Source organism: Triticum aestivum, chromosome 4A (assembly GCF_018294505.1).
Source record: "Triticum aestivum cultivar Chinese Spring chromosome 4A, IWGSC CS RefSeq v2.1, whole genome shotgun sequence".
Taxonomy (NCBI): Eukaryota; Viridiplantae; Streptophyta; class Magnoliopsida; order Poales; family Poaceae; genus Triticum; species Triticum aestivum.
This window is the reverse complement of record NC_057803.1, coordinates 42,199,617-42,219,130: the sequence shown is the minus strand read 5'-3', so window position 1 is coordinate 42,219,130 and position 19,514 is coordinate 42,199,617. Positions and strand designations below refer to the sequence as shown.

Sequence of the window (19,514 nt, the reverse complement as noted above, 5' to 3'; positions counted from 1 at the left end):
CCATGCTTTGTTTCTCTGTCCACTCCGACGGAGCACATTTTACGTAGTACAATTTGATCATGGATCACGACTCAAGGTTCCTCTCCGGCGAGAGCTTTCTGGCCATCTTCTCTGCGGGAAGCAATTGCTCCGAGCATGGCCGTGGCGTGGCGAAAAACACCGTCCACGGACCACGGTGCAGACAAAGGTCAGGAGGGCGAGTAATAAAAGCATGGGCGCAGTGAAGCGAGCACAGGAACCGAAGGCGCAAAGCCAGGCAAACACTGACACCCTCCCCCACAATTAATTACAAGCTCCGGACGGACGACTGCGCAGTCCGCCTCCGTCGTCATTCTCCCCGAGACGAGACGGCGCACGCATTGGATGCCATTCTAATCTCTCCCCCGCTCCTCCCCTCCCCGCCTCTCCATTATCGGAGGTCGGCGAAACCCCCATTTCCATCCCCTTCGCCGGCCAAAAACAACCAGACAAGTAACAAAAACCAAGCCTTTTTCGTCGCTCCCCCGCCGCTCTGGTCCTGCGCGCTGGAGCGGAGCGCTCGCCTGCCTTCCGGAAGGGGGAAAGTGGGACTGAGAGAGAGCACACCGTACCAGATGGACCTGCTCGCCGCCCCTCGGTAGCCCCGGGCGGACATTGCCGCCTCCCTCTTCCTCCTCCCCGGACAAGAAGCAGAAGCCGCTGGGGGCAATGAGGAAGCACGGGTGGCAGCTGCCGTACCACCCGCTGCAGGTGGTGGCGATAGCCGTCTTCGCCGCGCTGGGCTTCGCCTTCTACGTCTTCTTCCTGCCCTTCGTCGGGAGCCAGACCTCCCAGTACGTCGCCATGGGCCTCTACACCCCGCTGGTGAGCCGACCCACCTTCCCCAACCCCCGCCCCTCCCCAGCTTTCAACAGATCCGGTCCGGTGCCTCCTAACTGACGGACTCACTCACTGACTGCTGCACCAAATCACCTGCAGATTACGTGCGTCGTCACGCTCTACATTTGGTGCGCCGCCACCAACCCCGGCGACCCCGGCATCTGCAAGCCGACCAGGCTGCACTCGAGGCTGGACAAGGACGGGCGGCAGTCCCACTCCCACTCCCACATGGACTCGGACCACGGCCTTCATGCTGCTGACAACAGCGAGAAGCTGAGCAGCATGCTCGAGAGGAAGGACTCGCCTTCTTGGCCCAGATGCTCTCAACTGCTCTGCTTAGTCTGTTTGCCCTTTTCATGCTTGTTCAAGAGATGCCTCCATCCTGATGACCAGCATTCTGAAGAGAACATGAGCGAGGAGGGCATGTTCTTCTGCAGCTTATGTGAAGCCGAGGTATGGCTAATCGATGTCTCCGGCATATCCAACATTATTGGGCAATTTCGCAACATGTTGTCTTTACATGTTTCCACCAAGTTGTGCTTAGTGTGCCAAGTGCCAATGAATTTGGACTAGATGTCAGGATATTCGATGTAATTTTAGTAGGTTGTAGTCGGACATACAAGATGGTGTGCAGTACTAGTTTGAATCAAATGTTATTGCTACACTAGGTCGCTCTATCTTACGGGGAATGGCATGACTTCTTCACCTTTTTTGCGACATGTCATTACAAACCTTCGTATGTGTTTATGTAGGTTTTGAAGAACAGTAAGCATTGCAGGGTGTGCGACAAGTGTGTTGATGGCTTTGATCACCATTGCAGAGTAAGATACATTTTCAATGTTCTCTGCCCTGTTATTCATATCCCTGCTTCCTTTCAAGAATGCAACGTTCCTATTTTCCCTGATGTTCGTGCTCTCTCACAGTGGCTCAACAATTGCGTCGGGAAAAGGAACTACAAAGGGTTCTTCATTCTAATGTCTTGTGCTGTTCTCCTGGTAAGTGTGGGCCTCTCTATGAGTTGACCACAATGGGATCTCAAAAGTCAAAAGAGTGTAATAAGAACAATGATAGCTACCCTGTAACTGCATTCACCTTCAGTTGCACTGAGATGGGGAAATCATAACTTCATAGCCATCATAACTTATGCAACCAACTAGCAATTGCTTGTAGTTAGATTTTTTTTCCGTGTCCCTTTTATTCTGGTTGATCATTGACAGGTCTCCATGGTTTGTCCACCTTGGGCAGCTTGTGGTGCAGTGGTTGTCAGGAACCCTTGTGATAATTCTCTGCATTGTGAAGCGAGGGGAGTTCTCAAGACAGATTGACTCAAAGTTAGGAAGCAGCTTCTCAACTGTAGCATTTGTAATTGTTGTGGTGAGTTCATATAATTTTCCTATCAAGTACATGTTTACTGCACTGAGGCATGAAGCGAAAATTTATTTACAACGTTTAATGTTTAAATTACATATTACTATTCTGATGGTGATACTTTGACTTATTACAGGCTACTTGCACCATACTAGCAATGATCGCGACTGTACCGCTTGCTCAACTTCTGTGCTTCCATATTCTTCTCATCAAGAAGGTAAATCACTTTGAGACTGTCACTGAAGCTGTGGATTTTTTTTCATTGTTTCATTTTGAGATGGAGAGGGGGAGGGAGGAGGGGTCCCCATCCTAAATTTTTGAAATCAAAAGACAGCTTCCGGCGTTCCGTGCAAAACATGTTTGGCCATAATTTTGCTGTTGCTTGGTCCTTACTTCCATCTAATCCGAGACAGAGCCAACTCTTATTCCATTTTTCTTTTATTGCCAATTTTTTCGGCATATTTGTGGCTAATAAGACAACATACGGTGACCATCTCCTTTAACTGAATTCAACGAAGTCAGAAAATTATCTGTATGTTGCCAGAAAGTAATATAGCATGCACACAATTTCCAAAACCTGTTATGCCATTCAAGAGAAGTTTGCATTTGTTCATTTTAACATGTCTTTTTCCTGTATAACTTGAGGTTAATTACTATCCTTCTCATATTGGTTTAGGGAATTAGTACGTATGATTACATCATAGCTTTGAGAGAACAAGAGGAAGATCAGCAAGAAGAGGTTGCTGGTCACCAAAGTCCGCAGATGTCTATCATTAGTTCTGTTACTGGATTTAGCACAGCAAGTTCTTTTGGTCCTCTTCATCGTGGTTCATGGTGCACTCCACCACGGTTATTCCTTGAAGATCAGGTATGGACCACAATAATCCATTTCTACCGAGAGCTATAGATAATCAAGTTTGAACACAGATCCTGGATGTGTTAGTGCAGCAAAATATGATGCACTCCATCCATCTGTCAGGGTCTGGTTCGCATCAATTTTCTTATGAATAATGTGCTGTTGTTTCGTCATAAATGAATTATGTCATTTGCTCTCAGTATGAAGCAAACTACTGCCAGATATATAATGTGATTGTCTTTTTAGTTTGAAATAACTACTTGAATTTGCACCTGCTCTCATGTTGTCAGATTAGTAAACAAAGCCTTTCAGTCCCCAGCATGTTGTCAGATTAGCAACTATACTAAATTTGGTTTGAAATAATGTAACAATAGAATAGTTTATTGGTCTGAACCAAAATTAATTTTTTGAATACCCACAGTTAGTATTGCACCAAAGCTCAGGAAGCTTAACTAGTATTGAACAAGAAGTGCTAACAAATATGAAGACTTTTTCAAACACGTGCTAATGCTTATCATTCACTTTTTTCTTGCACAGTTTGATGTCATCCCTCCGGAGATTGGCATGTCACAGAACCCTGGAAGCAAGAAGATGAAGGTACCGGAAGGAGCAAGAAGAAGAAACGGAACAGTAAAAATCAGCCCCTGGACACTGGCACGCCTCAACGCCGAGGAAGTGTCAAAGGCAGCCGCACAGGCAAAGAAGAAATCCAAGATTCTGAAGCCAATTGCAAGACAAGATCCTCCGATCATCCACGACAACAGGAGGGGGCGATTCCCCGCTGAACTCTCTCTCGATCCCCTCACAAGGCTATCTGCAAGCGGCACCGAGAGCAACTTCAGTGACGCGGCAATGGAAGCTTCTGCCAGTCTAGCCCCATTGCAGCTCGAAGCGAGGAGCGCTTTCCAGCCAAGCACCGCGGCATCCTCCAGAATCGCCCTCTCGTCGCCTGAGAGCAGCTTCGATTCGCCTGATCTCCACCCATTTCGAGTTTCTTCATGCACCGCCGACGAAATGCTGGGAGTTACGCCGCATGCGGCTCAGAGCCACATCGAGTTCACGAGATCGACGAGCGACGGGTATGAAGCGTCGGGAGGCGAAGACAGTGACCGCATCCCGTCGAGAATTGTTCACAGATCGTCCAACTGGGCTAACTCGCTTCTGCATTCCGGTCAGGCTGGACAGGCGCCTGACCAGCACATGCCATCGTCTGAAGGGTTTCTTAACAACAGCAGGCGAAGCTAGTTATATGTGCTCATCTGACCTACAGAAATGGTAGGAAGAAGCTGCGTGGCGTTGGTATCTGGTGAATCGTTGGCATATGACAGAGCAAAGCTGGGGAAACATTGGTTAATTTGTAATCTAGGGTTAGGTTTTGTTAGTGACGATGTTAGAGCAATGCTCATTTGATGTTAGCTCATGCAAACTGCTAGTGTGTTGCTAACAGTAGCATTGTGGTGTGTTTCGACGGATTGCAGTTAAGCTCAATTCAGTAGAAATTGTCTGATGATCTACCTCTATTACCGCTCGTCTTTACCTTGCCTGCCAATCGGTTGCTGGTAATTATGATGTGATCTACCAATGGCAACCTTGCAAAGCAAACAATGGCGCTACTGAATGCTGAATCATACGAGCACAGAGCCACATTCCAGCAAACAAAGACTTCTCATCAGAGCACAAATACAAATTCCTAAACTCATGTAGGAAGCGCCAAACACAAAAAGAGGGGAAAAAGAGGGAGAGAGAACCACAAAGTTCCAAAGTTTGTATGAATCATGAATTAATTTCAGTTCCAGCACATATTTGACTTTCTTCAAGCTATGAAGCGCGCACAAAAATAAAGCAAACACAAGCTCAAGACTGGAGAGAACAGAATATCTATATCTGAACATAAGTACAGAAGAGACGGATAGGATGTAGCTTCTACTTCAACAGCATCCCTCTACAGCTACATATTTGAATCGTCCGGGTTCGCTTATGAAGTTTCTTCAGCCCATACCATGGGACAATTTGCATCTTGGTCTTTGATAAAACCATCCAGGGGTGTAATTTACAAAGGACAGTCACCAGTAAGTAAACAGGCAAAGGGAAAGGCCAGGATGGCACAACTACTTGCTGTTATCCCCAGGGAAGGAAAAAAACTTCAGCTGCTACATCATAAGAAACATAGCGCGAAGTGATACTACACCGGCACTCGTTTCCCTCTGTAACGGTCAAGGAACTGCAAAGCAAGGGAAATCAGACTGGTCAGAATACAAATCAGGCTTCGTAACTCTCAGCAACAAAAAGGAAATGTCTGTGCTGTGAAATCCATACCGAAGTGACAAATGGTTGTTGAAAAATCCAGCCAAGGATAGGAATCCTTTGCAGGAAAACTGCGAGTGTTGGCCAGAATCCACTGCAATGGAATGCAAATCAGTGTCCATTAAACATACAACAAAACTTGTTATCAGAATAATGGATTTTCTAGTGAACGCATTGGTTTTGCAGATAACTATCAGCATAGCATTGTATAACCTTTTCAGGTTTTGTCCAAACATGAAATGGCAGGTTTTAATCAAGCGAGAAACAATGAAAAAAAATCAAACCTGAAGAGCACGATAAAACCATATGCCTCTAAGAGCATGCCAAAGAAAGGCCATCCAATGAGAACCAGGAAAAAGCCTGCGCCAAATGAGATGGTACCCTGTTCATTACATCTGTTAATTATATGATGTAAATGTTGATGGAGAACAACCAAAACAATTTAGTGGTTGCCGAACCTTGTAATTCTTAGGCTTTGTGAAGAACTGCATAGTTGATTTCAGACCAATTGTCAAACCCAAACCTGACAGGAAGAGTATCTGAAAGAATACATGAGAAAAGGTTAACCATATGCATACTAGTCAATTCATCTATTGAAAAGGTCGAGGCGAAGATTGAGAGAAGGAAATTTACATTGCCCATAGCAATAAGCCCCTTGTCAAAGAAGAAAACGATTCCCAGGAAGGAGAAGAATACTCCAAAGCCTGTCAGGCCTAGCCCTATCTCTGATGAAGATAAAATGCATGTCTTGTTAATCATCGAGTGAGAAGAACACATTGTAGTCTAAGCTCCAAAGTACATACCACACTGTACCTAACATTACTTGCATAATGTCACTAAAGCAACAAGCATAAAGCATCGGTGGACTAAAATACCAGAAACATCTGAATTTAAAGGGTTTTGCTGCCCACAGCTAAAAAATCTAACAGCTGATCATTCGCCTGTACTGAACAAGCACAATGGCATAGCCAGTAGCCAATTGGAGACTGGAACAGACCATGGAGCTGGCACCATGTATAGTGCTGGGTGTAAAAAAACGTTTCTAAATAATCCGAGTACGAATACCCCAAGGCAAAATTTACACTAATCCGCATCTAATAATTTCACTCTTCCTACAAGGCAGACCCAACTGGTATGATTTTGTCCTAGAGTTTCATATAATGGTCCAGCTCAATAGCAACTAGCTATATGGTGCTAAACTGCCAGGGTAGGGTCAGGGTAATGCACAATCTAATATCGTAGGGTCAGGGTAATGCACAATCTAATATCATATCTACACAGTTGTAGAAACAAACATAATAAACCTCTGATGTATCATAGTCGATTGGGATACTAATAAATATTTGTTGGGAGATATGACATACAGGGTACGTTTCGACACTTCCAGTCTGATAATAAAACAAATTAAATCATCAGAAAAGCAATATAACTGTCTACCACAAGCATGACGAATAAGCTAGCCTTTAGAAGAAATAGAATGCCCGGGACTAAGTAATTTGTCAGTGTTTGTATCATTTGGTGGCATAACTGCAATATGGTAACAGATGGAGTAAAAACAGATAAGAAAACCTAGACCAGTTCAAATTCTAGTGCCTAGCGCAAGTTATTATTGTTCCAGATAAATGAAACATACAAGACAAGTTGACAAGAATTGTGCCAGGTGCATACTCTTAAGGTCATTCATCTCAAAGGACACCATCTTAGACGGCACTGGTGAGGAACAGCACACGAAGCCCTGCAACTGCAAACATGTAAATATTAGACAAAACTTTGTGCAAAATAAACAGGATCGTCAGTAATAAGACTTAACAGAGCTCCCGAAGAGCACCGAACCCTAAGTCAACAGGATCAGCGATCGCCATAAGTTTCAAATCTAGAGACGACATGGCATCTCGGTTGCTCAGTGCAGATCAGCAACAGGAGGAGCATGAATTGCCCAACTCGATACACGGAGGAGCGCGGAATTTTGCGCCTGAGGATGTCACCAGAAAACACTTCTAAGAGGTACTAGTATGTGATAATAAACTAAGACGAACTAGTCTCAGGCGAAACGCCCGTCCCAATTCAAATCGAGCCGACGAACTCTCAAAATTTCGCCGGGCAAATCCAGACCTAAACACGAACAGCCCCCCAGATGACCCCGCCGCGTGCCGACTCGTAGATCGCCACCGCCCCGCATCCACAGATGGCACCTAATCGAGGGGACGCATCACAGACGCCGAGACGACCGGGTAGGGGGGAAACAGAGGACGAACCGTACTACGGCGGCGGTGCCGGCGACGCGGAAGGCGGCGAGGGCCGGCGAGTCGGCGGCGGTTGTCCGGAGGAGTGGGGCGGGGATCTCGGCCCTGCGGGGATTGGGCTCTACGCGTCCGCCTGTGTGTGTGTTCCTTTTTTTTCTGTTCGGGAATGGAGATACCGAGATAGAGAACGGGACGAATGTGATTTATTACCGAATTGTGATGGGGATGACTTGTGTGACTCGGGCCCTTGTGTACACGTGCACTACGGTGGTTTGAACCGTCCGATGGAGAATCTACGGTGCATCAGGTGGATAGGAACGTGTGCGGAAAATTTTGTAGATAACGCCTCGCAACTATTAAAATTTGCTATCCAGTCCAAATGAACCAACACTGCAGCCGAGCATTTTACTCGCTAATTATTAGAAACTAGTAAAATGCCTGTGCGTTGCCACGGGCATTTAGAAAATAAAAAAATCTTACTGGCTCATTATTATCATGTTCTATTGAAAAAATATCTAAGTTTTAAGGTAATATGATATTCCTCATTGCAATTAGTGTCACTAAATTTCCCGATCCATCAACCATGGATAAGTATAAAAGTAAATGAATCTAAGTTAAGTGAAATAAGGAAGGATCAAATGAATGAACAAATGAACTGTGCACATGCCTTAATCACTTCTTCTCCACCTGAAAATGGAACCCAATCCAGTTTTTGCTGCAACATTGCATTGCTCCATGGGAACCGATCGGCCTTCTCACTCGTACTTAGGAACCCCATTTGGCCATTTGTTCCGCCGGCGGCCCCAACATCACCCCGGATATCTCTCGGCCAGCTCTGTCACGAAGCCAGGTCCACCATGTTTCACTGCATCTTACATTAGTCCTCAGGTAACATAAGAACTATTGTTCAAGCATGCATGCCCAGTGGCGGAGCTTGGGCCATATTCTAGGAGGGGCAATGGGCTGGGGGGGAGGGGGCGACCAGAGCAAGATTTTGGGCCGATTTTCACTAATATATGGGTCATCTATTATTGGGTAGTCAAAGAAAATCTCATGGGCTGGGGGACGATGGCCTAGGATGGCCCTCACTAAGCTCCGCCACTGTGCATACCAATCGCTAGATCAAGCACATCCAAACATTTGCAATCCACCACTTTTACACCCTCCCCTCTCTCCATGAGACGTCTCCGGTACCGCGTCAATGACACTCCCCTCATTTACACGTCCAACATGGGTCCCCGCCCTTCACGGGAATCAACTCAATACTATAAAGGAAAACTAAAAGCCTGGAAACATTAAAAAATGAATCCATCCACAAAATAAGCTCTACTTCATGACAACCAATGATAAAAAATAATTATTATGATCACATCCAGTCTAATAGGAGATAATATGGGTTGCAAAATCCACACATCATGGCACAAGGCATTCTAGTTTTTTAAACACCACAATTATCATAACAATGAAAATAAAGCTAGGGATATTGAAAAATGTAAGACAGTAACGCTCTATCTCTCTCGTATTGTTTAATGGACAGGCAATATTGTTATCTTGAAGGAAAATCTGGCTTGAATGACTTCTTTGGCCATAGAAAGCGTTGGAGCTCCTTGAACCTACATATTGCACCCTTTGTGTTAGTCAAGATCGAAAAATAGCTAGACATGGGTAATCAGGAATGTACCTTTTAATCAAGTTATTTGCTTCATTGATGTCTGGGTTGTTGTATTATCCGAGACAACTTGTTGTAAAAGTATTAGCATTTGAAATTCAGTGTGAAAAAGCCTTAAAAGTAGTAGTAGACAACATAAAATACAATAGCAGGAAGCCAAAAGCAAAATAGTTAATCAGAGGCATGTTGCCTCCAGAAATCCCTAGGAAGAGACACTGGTCTTCTACCCCACATTACATATGTCAAAAGATACTATGCATAGTATTAACTCATTTAGTTATCCAGCTGACTAGATCAATTGTAAGCATTACGTGGTTCTTATTTCAGTGAAAAGGAATTCCGTTGAATAGTGAACTTAATTGGTATAAAAGAACTATAATATGGATTGCGCTTAAACCGCAAAAGATTTTCTAGGAGCTCAGAATAAAATATGTGCAATAACTCACTAAAGATCTTCTATGTTCTTACTATTTGGGAATACCAACTCTTTGAGTAACAGAGTAATAATAGGACATTGCGCAGCTCAATTCATGCCATCTATAAGAAAGGCTACATCTATAAGAAAGGCTACATCAAGTAGTAGAATCTGCATGCCATGCGTGCTAACCTGGTCTGTGAGTTAAAGATATTGAACCCCTCTTATGTGTATGATGACCCTCTCAAACACCTGCAACCAAAAATAGATGAGACCCACCTATTAAGACTAAAAAAAATGAAAGTTGAAACATGTAAGGGCATTTGGGCATCGTACAGAAACACACTGACCAATCGCTTTGATTGAGGATCAAGAACAAAACATGAGAGCCTCTCCCATCAATTACCTCGACAGAAGCATAATACATCTCTGATTTGTCTAGCGCCTTCCACATTCATGCGGCTGAAAAACTCCCCGCTCCCTCCCGCCCCGTCTTGCGTTGATGAAGACTTAGGTTGAGCTTTGCTCCACGGAGCACTCACTTTTGGTCAAGTACACGAACATCAGAAGGGGGGGGGGGGATGTTGGAGATTAAGAGGAGATTGAGGGGAATGGATCCTCACATCAGTGAGGTGCACGGTGCATGTGCATATGTGCCGAGTTTGATCTGGCTACAAAAAAGGAGCATAACCATATGCCGAAGTAAAAGTAAAATGAACACGTATCTTATACCTAAATTATATCCTCTCCTTCCCTCAGTAAATAAATAATTATACTCTCCTGCATATCATCTCACAGGTGTTAAGAAGCTAGCATTTTTTGCTTATGCATTGGATCTAAAACTTAAATTATGTAAGAAGACCACAGTAAACAACAACCAAAAGATTTTTTAAGTCGTTCTTGCCTTCATTACCGTTTCTTCCGATGCTTCCAATTCCACACTTTTTCCTACAATATTGAAGCAGTCCTTAAACCCTGCAATATCAGCATAAAAATAAAATAAATAGAGGACAAACAAAACGCAAAAATAAATAAATCGTTCCAACACTCAGAGCATGTTTAAATTATTTGTATCACACTGTATAGACTTACCCAAGAAATGTTGCATCCAAAAAACGATCAGAATACAAAACCATGTCACGCCTGACGCCGTGCCTTAGTTGTACGCTGGTGCCACCTCCTCCATATGTGGTGTTCGGTGGTGCATCAAGGGTGTGTGTGAGTTAATTATGTGTGAGTGGGGCATGTGTGCCGGCTAGGTGAGGTACTTGGTCTGAAACCTGTAAGTGAATAAAGGCAATTTTGAATTGATGAAATACAGTTCTGAATTCCTCCTCCTATGTTTCTCTTCTCTTCTTCCTCGGTCGGGAGAAAAGGAGAGGGACCTCACACCGACCATCACAGCGGCAAGGGTTACCAAATCAAATTAAGTGTTATAATCCGGCAAGACGTGCATGTTAAGTTAAAGGCTTACCTGCCGTGATTGTTCCTTCGCTGGCTGGATATGGAAGTGGTGAATTTTCTCATCGGCTCGAAGCGCTCTAGCTCACACAAGCAGTGGCAGGCATGAGAAACCTGTCATGGTGCTCCTTACTTTGACTGGACTCGTCAAGTTCGCTATGAGGACGAACGTCCTGTGCGGCGACTGGACTCGTCTGTGTCAAGATCTCAACCTAACATAGTAAAACCAAGGACTTAGCACATCTGAACCATACACCATACAAAGAAAAATGGTGAAATAGTGAACATTATATCGTCAAGAGCAGTTGAAACCTAAAGGGAAATCAAGGAGCATGCAATCTCCCCAGCTAACCATTGTGGGTTGGGAAGACAACAACTTCTTAGCAAATGTTGTAATATCATCTAGGGCCAACTCATCCATACACCGAGAAGAAATAATAGATAGGTGTTGTAATTCCAACAATAAAGAGAGGGGATCAATTAGTATAAGACGGGTTTGTGAAATATGGTTCAAACTGAAGATATTGGGTAACCTGCAGCCGTAAGTCAAAAGATGTTTCCCTATATCTTCTGCAACAATTACCTATAGTGCAAAGTTTACATGGGGTTCTATATGTGATAACTGACAGGAAAGAATATTTGTTCGTGGGCTCGAATTACCCTTGATTCAAGATTCTTCACACATGTCAGTTCATTCTCTGTCACTGAATACATGGAAACCAAATCATGTTTTAGAACATGCAGCTTCAGTGATTACTCTCAAAGGCTGGAACGGCTCATGCCTTGTCTATGCATTGCGGTAGCAATCAATTCCTGCACCACGACATCAAGGGCATTCGAAACAAAATCTGGTGGCTGTAGTATTAAGAAAGGCAAAGTCCGTCTCATAGCAAGATAACATAGCAGGAAAAGGAGAGAAATTTCAATCTATGAAACCTATATTGATGTACAGAGAAAACACATTCGATTGAACATAATAGAACAAACCTAGATGCAAATAACAGCAGGAAAACGTTAACAAAGTAACAACTTGGTAGTATGTAGCGCTACAAATTAACTAATAGGCTTGGCTTATTAGCTTGATTTCCCATGCTTCTTTCCACGTCAGTGACATAGGATCTCTACAAGGCAGTGTTAGCCGGCATAAACTTGCTGAGCGCCACTGGCGGCGGAGATAGGGTTCACAGGTAGGTTGCCACCATGCTGGCTAGGGCGGGGCGAGCGTACCCACGGGATTGGAGAGATCGATGAATGACATGGGCGAGGGTGAAGGTGGCCATGTAGCGAGGGGCAGGGTGGGGATGGAGACGACACTAACCATAGCGCGTTAGTTCCAGGTCAGGATGGGAGTAGGCGGGAGATGTGCTTGCATTTCTTCTTCCGTGTGGTGAGAGCGATGGGTGGACTGGCGCATGAACTATCTTGACGACGACGGCCCCAACATCGGAGGTCATTGCCGTCACCGACCTCGCTGACGGTGAGTGCGTCGATGCGGGGCGGAGATGGCATGGATGTAGCCTACCAGGGACACCTTCTCGAGTGGGCGAAAGTCCTATGCCTCCTCTACTGCGGCCATGGTGGGCTACGCGGCTTGGAGCGGATCAAGACTTTGGAGAGTGGGCCTTCACCGCGCTAGGACTTCCTGGATGTATGCCACCAAGGACGCGACCCACCATGGCCGGTGGGCATGTGGTGACTGGTGAGGCCGGCGTTAGAGACTTGGAGTGCAGAGAGGCCGGCAGTGTGCATCCTCTTGTCCCTCCTCTCCTCCTCCCTCGATCGTGCGCCATCTAGATCGGGGGCTCAAACGTGAGGCTAGAGGAGAGACGTGCGGTGGCTAGGGTTTGAGGTAGGAGGGGACGGGCGCGGCCCGTGTGTTCCATGACCATGAGCAGTTTTTCTTCCCTGGCTTTTTTGTTATATTCGCGTGCGGGGTGGGGCATCGGTTTAAGCAGAAAAACCGGTGGATCGAAGGGGCAGTTTATGAGAGGGAGGGGAGGTCGAACGAACGAACGAACGACGTACGTACTCAGACATTAGGAGTAGAGATAACACTCAAAGAGTAAAAAAAGTTAAACACAGTACGGACGCAAACACACATACACCCATCCCTATGAGCACATCTGAGAGACTAAGCCGGCATACTCCCTCCATTTTTATATACAAGGCCACAAACTCAAATTACAGGTATCCATGTAAAATTTAATGTCTGCTTTGAAAATCAGTTTTTTCTTTTCGTTTATTGGGATCATTAATACCCCACATGCATGCAAGAAAACTGAGTGGAGGAAATAGTTGACTGCCATTATGACTACATGCATGCAACTATTAAACAGGTTGCTACCACAAGAAAATATCATTAATTTTGTTACGATTACTGTTGGTGGCCTTGTATAGATGCAAAACGTATATTTCATAGTGGCCTTGTATATAAAAATGAAGGGAGTATCATCTTCCCACTGAACGTGCATTGCCGGAAATTCTAAAATAAATACGAGCACCAGGATTTGAACCTTGGTGGGCCGTAGATATCACTATCCACCTAACCATCCAATTGGTTCACTAAAAGATTAATTTTTAGATATGTAATAATGTATTTTATTGGGTTTTTAAAATGATGTGACAACTAACATGGAACGGAGGGGTGCATAAGAAAATAATTACTCCCTTTGTTTCTAGATATAAGGCTTTTTAGAGATTTCAATGTTGACTACATATAAAGCAAAATGAGTGAATCTATATTATAAAATATGTTTATATACATCAGTATGTCGCCCATATTGAGATCTCTAAAAGGTCTTATATTTATAAACGAAGGGAGTATGTGAGTAAATAAGAAAATACAGACTTATCTACCATTGTAAGCCCTTAAATCCTTTAAGCGCTCGTTGTGGCAATTTCCAAATAGAACACGCACCAACAACATTACATTTTGTTTCTTTTCTAATAATAAAAATATTTTCAATCAACAACATTATAATACTTCTGTACAAGAATGTTTGTTGTGCTTTTCGAAATTACAAAAACATCATCAACATTGAACCCTCTTTTGGATATTTAAACCAACCAATTAAAGGCAGATGTTAAAATTGACACAAAAAAGGGGTTCTCCCGTGTGATTTGGTTGTCCGTGCAATCCAAGCATCAATAGCACGAACCCTAATTCATGGACCAAACTTCACCATCGGTACAAAGCACCAAACAATTTTCTCCCGCGCCAATCATGAATCCGCCTACGACAAACTCATGAAATGGACATGGAATTCTATTAAAAACAAAGGAACATTCCTAAACTTTGATGACATACATGGACTTCTACGATCAGTTACAATTCTTGTTTATCATTCACATTCCATTTCTGCTCAGAGTTGGATGGATCTGGGGGCTGCCATGGCACCCCCACTAAATCTGCAGTCTACTTTATATTATACCCTAGACACTATTTTTTCCGACAATATAATGCTATTTTGAGGAGTATTTGCTAGGATTATGATGATATTTAGATTAAATTACACTATCTGGCACCCCCAATGCTAATATCCTAGATCCGCCACTGGATGGACGGTGGAGGGGGGAGGGGGTGCATGGTGGAGGCAAGGCTTGGGATAGAAGAACAATATAGAGAGAAGAAACCGGGAGGGGGTGAGGTGATCTGAGAGCAATTTTGATGGGAGGGGTATAAACACAAAATACACAGTGTCATTTTCGGGTTTTGACTTTGCATACGGCAAGTTGCCCCGTTCGAATACTCAACATGGTCTAGGGACATTTTATGTGACCCCAGATTCGATGAGAGGGATCAAGCAAAAATCATCACTGTCATGTGGGCGATCTGGACCTCAAGAAACAATATAACTCATGATCGGGCGAGCTTGAATCCTATTATTTCAATGAAGAAGACTAGGGAGGCTTTGACACTGCTAGAATTACCGGACCAGCATGCAAAGATCCTACCAGGACATGGATGGAGGCCACCTGAGAATGATTGTATCAAGATTAATACAGATGTGGGCCTGTCTGTGGAGGCCAATATATGCCGGCTGGGAGGTGTTGCCAGAACATCTGAATCATTCCTCGGTGCCTGGTGCAAGCCACTCCAGGGTGTTACTGATCCATTGGTGGCGGAGGCGCTAGCTCTCCGGGAGAGAGTGATCTTTGCCCAACTTCGAGGTTATGTGCGAGTCGAGCTGGAAACCGACAGCTCGGAGGTTGTCCAGCTCTGAAACTCGCGCCGTACTTCGCGCTCGTTATTAGCGCCGGTGTTGCTTGATATTGAGGGTTTAGCTTCAAATTTTTCTAGTTTTTCTATTCGTCATGTAAAGAGACACGCCAATGTCCCAACCCATCTATGTGCTAGGCATGCATGTGCACTAGAGGTGTCGGAGGTTTGGATGAACTCCCCCCCCCCCCCCCCCCCCCCCCCCCCCGGTTTGCTGGTAACCAGCCTCATGGCTGACTGTGCCGCAGCCTCTTTGACAGATTAATAAAGCTCTCTTTTCCCCGCAAAAAAAAAGAATACTTAACATTAAACTATTTTGTATTATAATCTTGAGAACATGTGCACGTTACTGTTTTTTTAGAACCTCATGGTATTGATTCGACATTAAACTATTGATTGATGAACATAAGCGTGTTCCTGATGGTATTGTTGATTGTGTGCCAGAACGGTTAATGTTGCACCTTAATCTTATATTTGACTCTCGGGACTTGGGTGCAAGTCTTACATATTTTCCTTGCGATGCTCATCATCAAAGTCGGAGCTATCGGTTTGCTTGCACGTGTGGCCATCTGTTAACATGTGCCGTCATGGCTTTTATGCAGCTGTTTTACGGGTTGGCTCCGATGATGAGCTCCATGGTGAAGTCGGAGTCGCTCGTTCGGGGGCAACCGATGGCCACACGTGATGACGATGACACTTGAGACTCCACGGTGGATGCCTTTCTTACTTGTAGCTCTGTGTTCCATGTCGGTGGCCAGGTTGGCCAGTGGTGCCCATATCATGTGGGTCTGGATGTACCGGTTTTAGCCCGGTTTTCCGTTAACTAACCGGGCAATTCTTACTCCTTAATCAATAACAATAGCAAGTCTTTTGCTTTGTTTCAAAAAAGAAACTTATATTTGACTTAAGGCTGGTCAATCGATACTAAAGCTACGACAAGTAATATGGATCAAAGGGAGTATATTTTTAGAACGATCCAGTCCCCTGGCAACGCAATGCTTAAGCTCCTGTCCAAACACACTTACGTGAAAAGGGATTCAGAAGCAAAGCCCAAGTGGTACAAACCTGAACGAGTTAACCAGTTGGAGCTAACGTCTGATAAGCTGCGTCTGCTTGCACAATCCTCCTTACGCTTACCAGGACTGCATTTCTATTCGAGTAGATGGAACTAGGCAGTCGTGGCATTATCACATCAGCGTCACACAGAGGCGTGGAACTTATCTGCTTGCTAATGACAATGTTAAAAACAACGACGCGACGGGACCCCAGAAGGTCCCCGAAGCATGCCATGTTTATTGTCTGGAACTGAAAGCAAGCGAGATATGGATATAGCCAAGCTCCAGGGAACGTACCTACCAAGCTCGGCAGCTGGACAACACGACTACACAAACTGCAAGCTTCGGGTGGTGGAGTGCAGCACTGCTGCTAGTGCTCGTGCTGCATTTCGGTTGAGAAGGCGTCCAAGCAAACTGCAAACTACAGCCACCAGAAAGCTTTGGTATGGTACAACAAACCCCACTTCTGTGAATGAATGATCAAACTCAAAGTAACCAAGCAACCAGCTCACCAGCAAGCACCAATTTCTGCAAAACGTTTGTTGAACTGGATGGATCCAGAAAATACACAGTTATCAAAAAGAAGAAAGAAAAAATTGTATCAGTTCATGCAGGTTAAGCGTGGAAGAATATAAGCACCGGCAGTTTCAAGAGAGGTTCCACTTTGGTTCACAGGGCGACCTCTTGCGAATGGAGCATACCAATCATGGAAGACATTATGTCTCCATCTTCAAACTAGTTAAACCATATTTAATTATGTAGAAACTGGCTAAACAACAACGTTTCATGTCAGCCAGACTGGTCGAGAACAAGACGATCGCCATCCAAGAATGACAAGATCTCCATTATTTTGGTCCAACTGATCCTAAGGACAGGTATTAGAAAGCTATAGCATCACCAAACTCGCGAGTGAAACGTTCTCAGTCAAGTGATGGGCAAAAGAAAAGAGAAGCATGCTTTAATCTGTTTATTTTCGCTACAAAATATTGCTATTCTATATCACATCATTTAAAAGATGATGAACTCGAGATTTACTGAAAGCAGAAAGGAGAATAATACTTGGCCTTCACTAGCAACGGCAAGATATGAAGACTCCTTGCTACAAGATAATCGCCAGAGTAGCAAATACTGACTCAAAATGTACAAAAATACCAACTAGTAAAACTCCTTCAATGCAGTGACTGAGACACAATGTTCCTTTCCATAAATTTATGGAAGGACTGAGAGGCACAATGTTCTGATTGGCGTACTGCATATTCAGCAATTAGATAGATGTCTTCATATGCATTACATTACCCGACTGGACTAAAATCACTGATCAGAGTTCAGAGGTTTTGAAACAGAAGGGCTTGACTCTCGACTCTCAGAATTCGACCAGTAGGTTACTTGAGATGCTTGAGATTTCGATGGTCAGTCAGATATGAATCATTATCCCTTGCTTAAGAGATAGAAAAGGCGAAAGACAGAGCATACTAAAAGTGAGACACAATGCTATGATTGCTCAAACCATAATCATCATTAATCAAATGTGTCCCTACTAGCACAGAAAATTCAAATAAAAGCATGATCGGGGTTCAGAACACACTACTGCCATTAGAACGAAGGGTGGATTGCCCATAATTTGGGCCTTGTTCCACACCTTCAGTCTGAAATTATGCTACAGAATTATAAAATATGTATTGATCTGAGAAGCTTGGTGACAGATATTCCGGTCAAATCTTGGATCATTGCCACGACAAGGTGAAGATAATTCTTGTTCACAGATACAAACGGAAGTAATAAACGAACACACTAAAAAAAAAGGTAACCAGCAGCTACTGAAAGAACAATAACAGCACAGGCACGCGAACAACCTACAGGCAACTCATCCCAAGCAGAGGCCAACGCCGCACACGAACTCTAGATGCAAATGAATTTTATCTCGAAGCATAATCGAAACGAACGGTTCTCGTCCGGGGCTCAGGCCTGGGAGGTCTCCTCCTTGACGGCGAGCGCCTCCTCGGCCGGCGGCTCGGCCTTGGCGGCGGCGGAGCGGGACTTGACGAAGTCGAGGAGGCGGCGGCTGACCTCCTTGGAGTAGAGCTGCAGCGCCTCGATGCCCTCCTCGACGGAGGCGGCGGCCCCGCCGGTGACGGCGGCGGCGTCGAAGGCCTCGGCCTCGATGGCCCGCGCGGCGGGCTCGGCGTCGGCGGCCGGCACGGCGCCGTAGCGCTTGCAGAGGAGGGTGTCGCCGGCCAGCGTGTCCACCAGGCGCCGCACCACGGCGTCCCGCGTCCGCTGCGTCGGCGGCCAGATGCTGAAGGAGAACGGGGCGGCCTCCTCGGCACCGGCGGCGGCGGCCTTGGGGAGCTCGTCGGGGCCCATGGTGCGCGGCGGAGGGGGGCGGGACTCAAAACCCTAGGCAGGGAGCGGCAGGGGGTGGGTAGGCCGGCCGTTCGGTCCGTTCGCGGTGGGGATTTAAAAGCGGTGGCGATGGGGACGGGGATGGGGCGCGGTGCGGTGGTGCGTCGTTGTAATTGGGGGTTTGTTCGGGGGGTTGCCGTGGCTTCAAGAAAGGGGAGAGGAGGCCAGTCCTCTCGCGGCCGCGTGCCACGGAAAGGGGGGAAGGAGGCTGTTCTCTTGTGGAGGAGGATGCGGCGTCGGTGGGTGGCCTTTTTAAGAGATAATTGCATCTATAGTCCTCGTACTCGCTGGCTACGTCCACTTCAGTCCTGGTACTTGCGTATTGCATCGATACGGTCCCGGTACATGAAAATATGTCGTCAATACGGTCCCTGAGCTTGAAACGCCAGTCCTGGCTCTACACGTGCACGACGTACACCGTACTCCGCTGTATGCCACGTCAGCCAGGGACCCACCAGTCAGCTCGGACCCACCCGTGGGAGTGGATAAGGCTGTAGCCGTTTCGTCCTGGGGCAAAAAATCCCCAATTCCGCTCCCGCAATCCCTAGCATCTCGTCACCCAAATCCTCCGATGGGCGGCGCAGCGTCACCTCCACCACCCTGTCTGGCGGTTCGGAGAGCGAAGACGGCGACACCTTCTCTGCGGCGCTCGTCCCCGGAGGT

At 45.5% G+C, this 19,514-nt stretch overlaps 3 protein-coding genes across 4 annotated transcripts; 1 reads left to right on the top strand and 2 right to left on the bottom strand.

Moving 5' to 3' along the window:
* Positions 1-270: 270 nt before the first annotated feature.
* On the top strand, positions 271-4,589 carry LOC123085029 (probable protein S-acyltransferase 22). Its single transcript, XM_044506586.1, has 8 exons — positions 271-843; positions 958-1,311; positions 1,611-1,679; positions 1,782-1,853; positions 2,104-2,232; positions 2,363-2,443; positions 2,903-3,094; positions 3,620-4,589. The coding sequence occupies exons 1-8, from the start codon at positions 688-690 to the stop codon at positions 4,325-4,327; spliced, it is 1,761 nt and encodes a 586-aa protein (XP_044362521.1). The 5' UTR covers positions 271-687; the 3' UTR covers positions 4,328-4,589.
* A 237-nt stretch (positions 4,590-4,826) lies between these two features.
* Positions 4,827-7,858, bottom strand: LOC123085030 (vesicle transport protein GOT1). 2 transcript variants are annotated; one of them, XM_044506587.1, is made up of 7 exons: positions 7,642-7,858; positions 7,055-7,127; positions 6,020-6,111; positions 5,845-5,925; positions 5,671-5,768; positions 5,399-5,480; positions 4,827-5,303 (listed from the first exon to the last, which is right to left on the bottom strand). In XM_044506587.1, exons 2-7 carry the CDS (start codon positions 7,083-7,085, stop codon positions 5,265-5,267), a joined length of 423 nt encoding a protein of 140 aa, XP_044362522.1. In that variant the 5' UTR covers positions 7,086-7,127; positions 7,642-7,858; the 3' UTR covers positions 4,827-5,264. The 2 variants fall into 2 exon arrangements, with proteins under 2 accessions (XP_044362522.1, XP_044362523.1); XM_044506588.1 differs by having other exon boundaries at positions 7,055-7,121; positions 7,642-7,821.
* Positions 7,859-18,154: 10,296 nt separating this feature from the next.
* On the bottom strand, positions 18,155-19,003 carry LOC542840 (MFP1 attachment factor 1). The gene has a single exon (XM_044506585.1). It carries the CDS (start codon positions 18,810-18,812, stop codon positions 18,408-18,410), a length of 405 nt encoding a protein of 134 aa, XP_044362520.1. The 5' UTR covers positions 18,813-19,003; the 3' UTR covers positions 18,155-18,407.
* Positions 19,004-19,514: the final 511 nt, after the last annotated feature.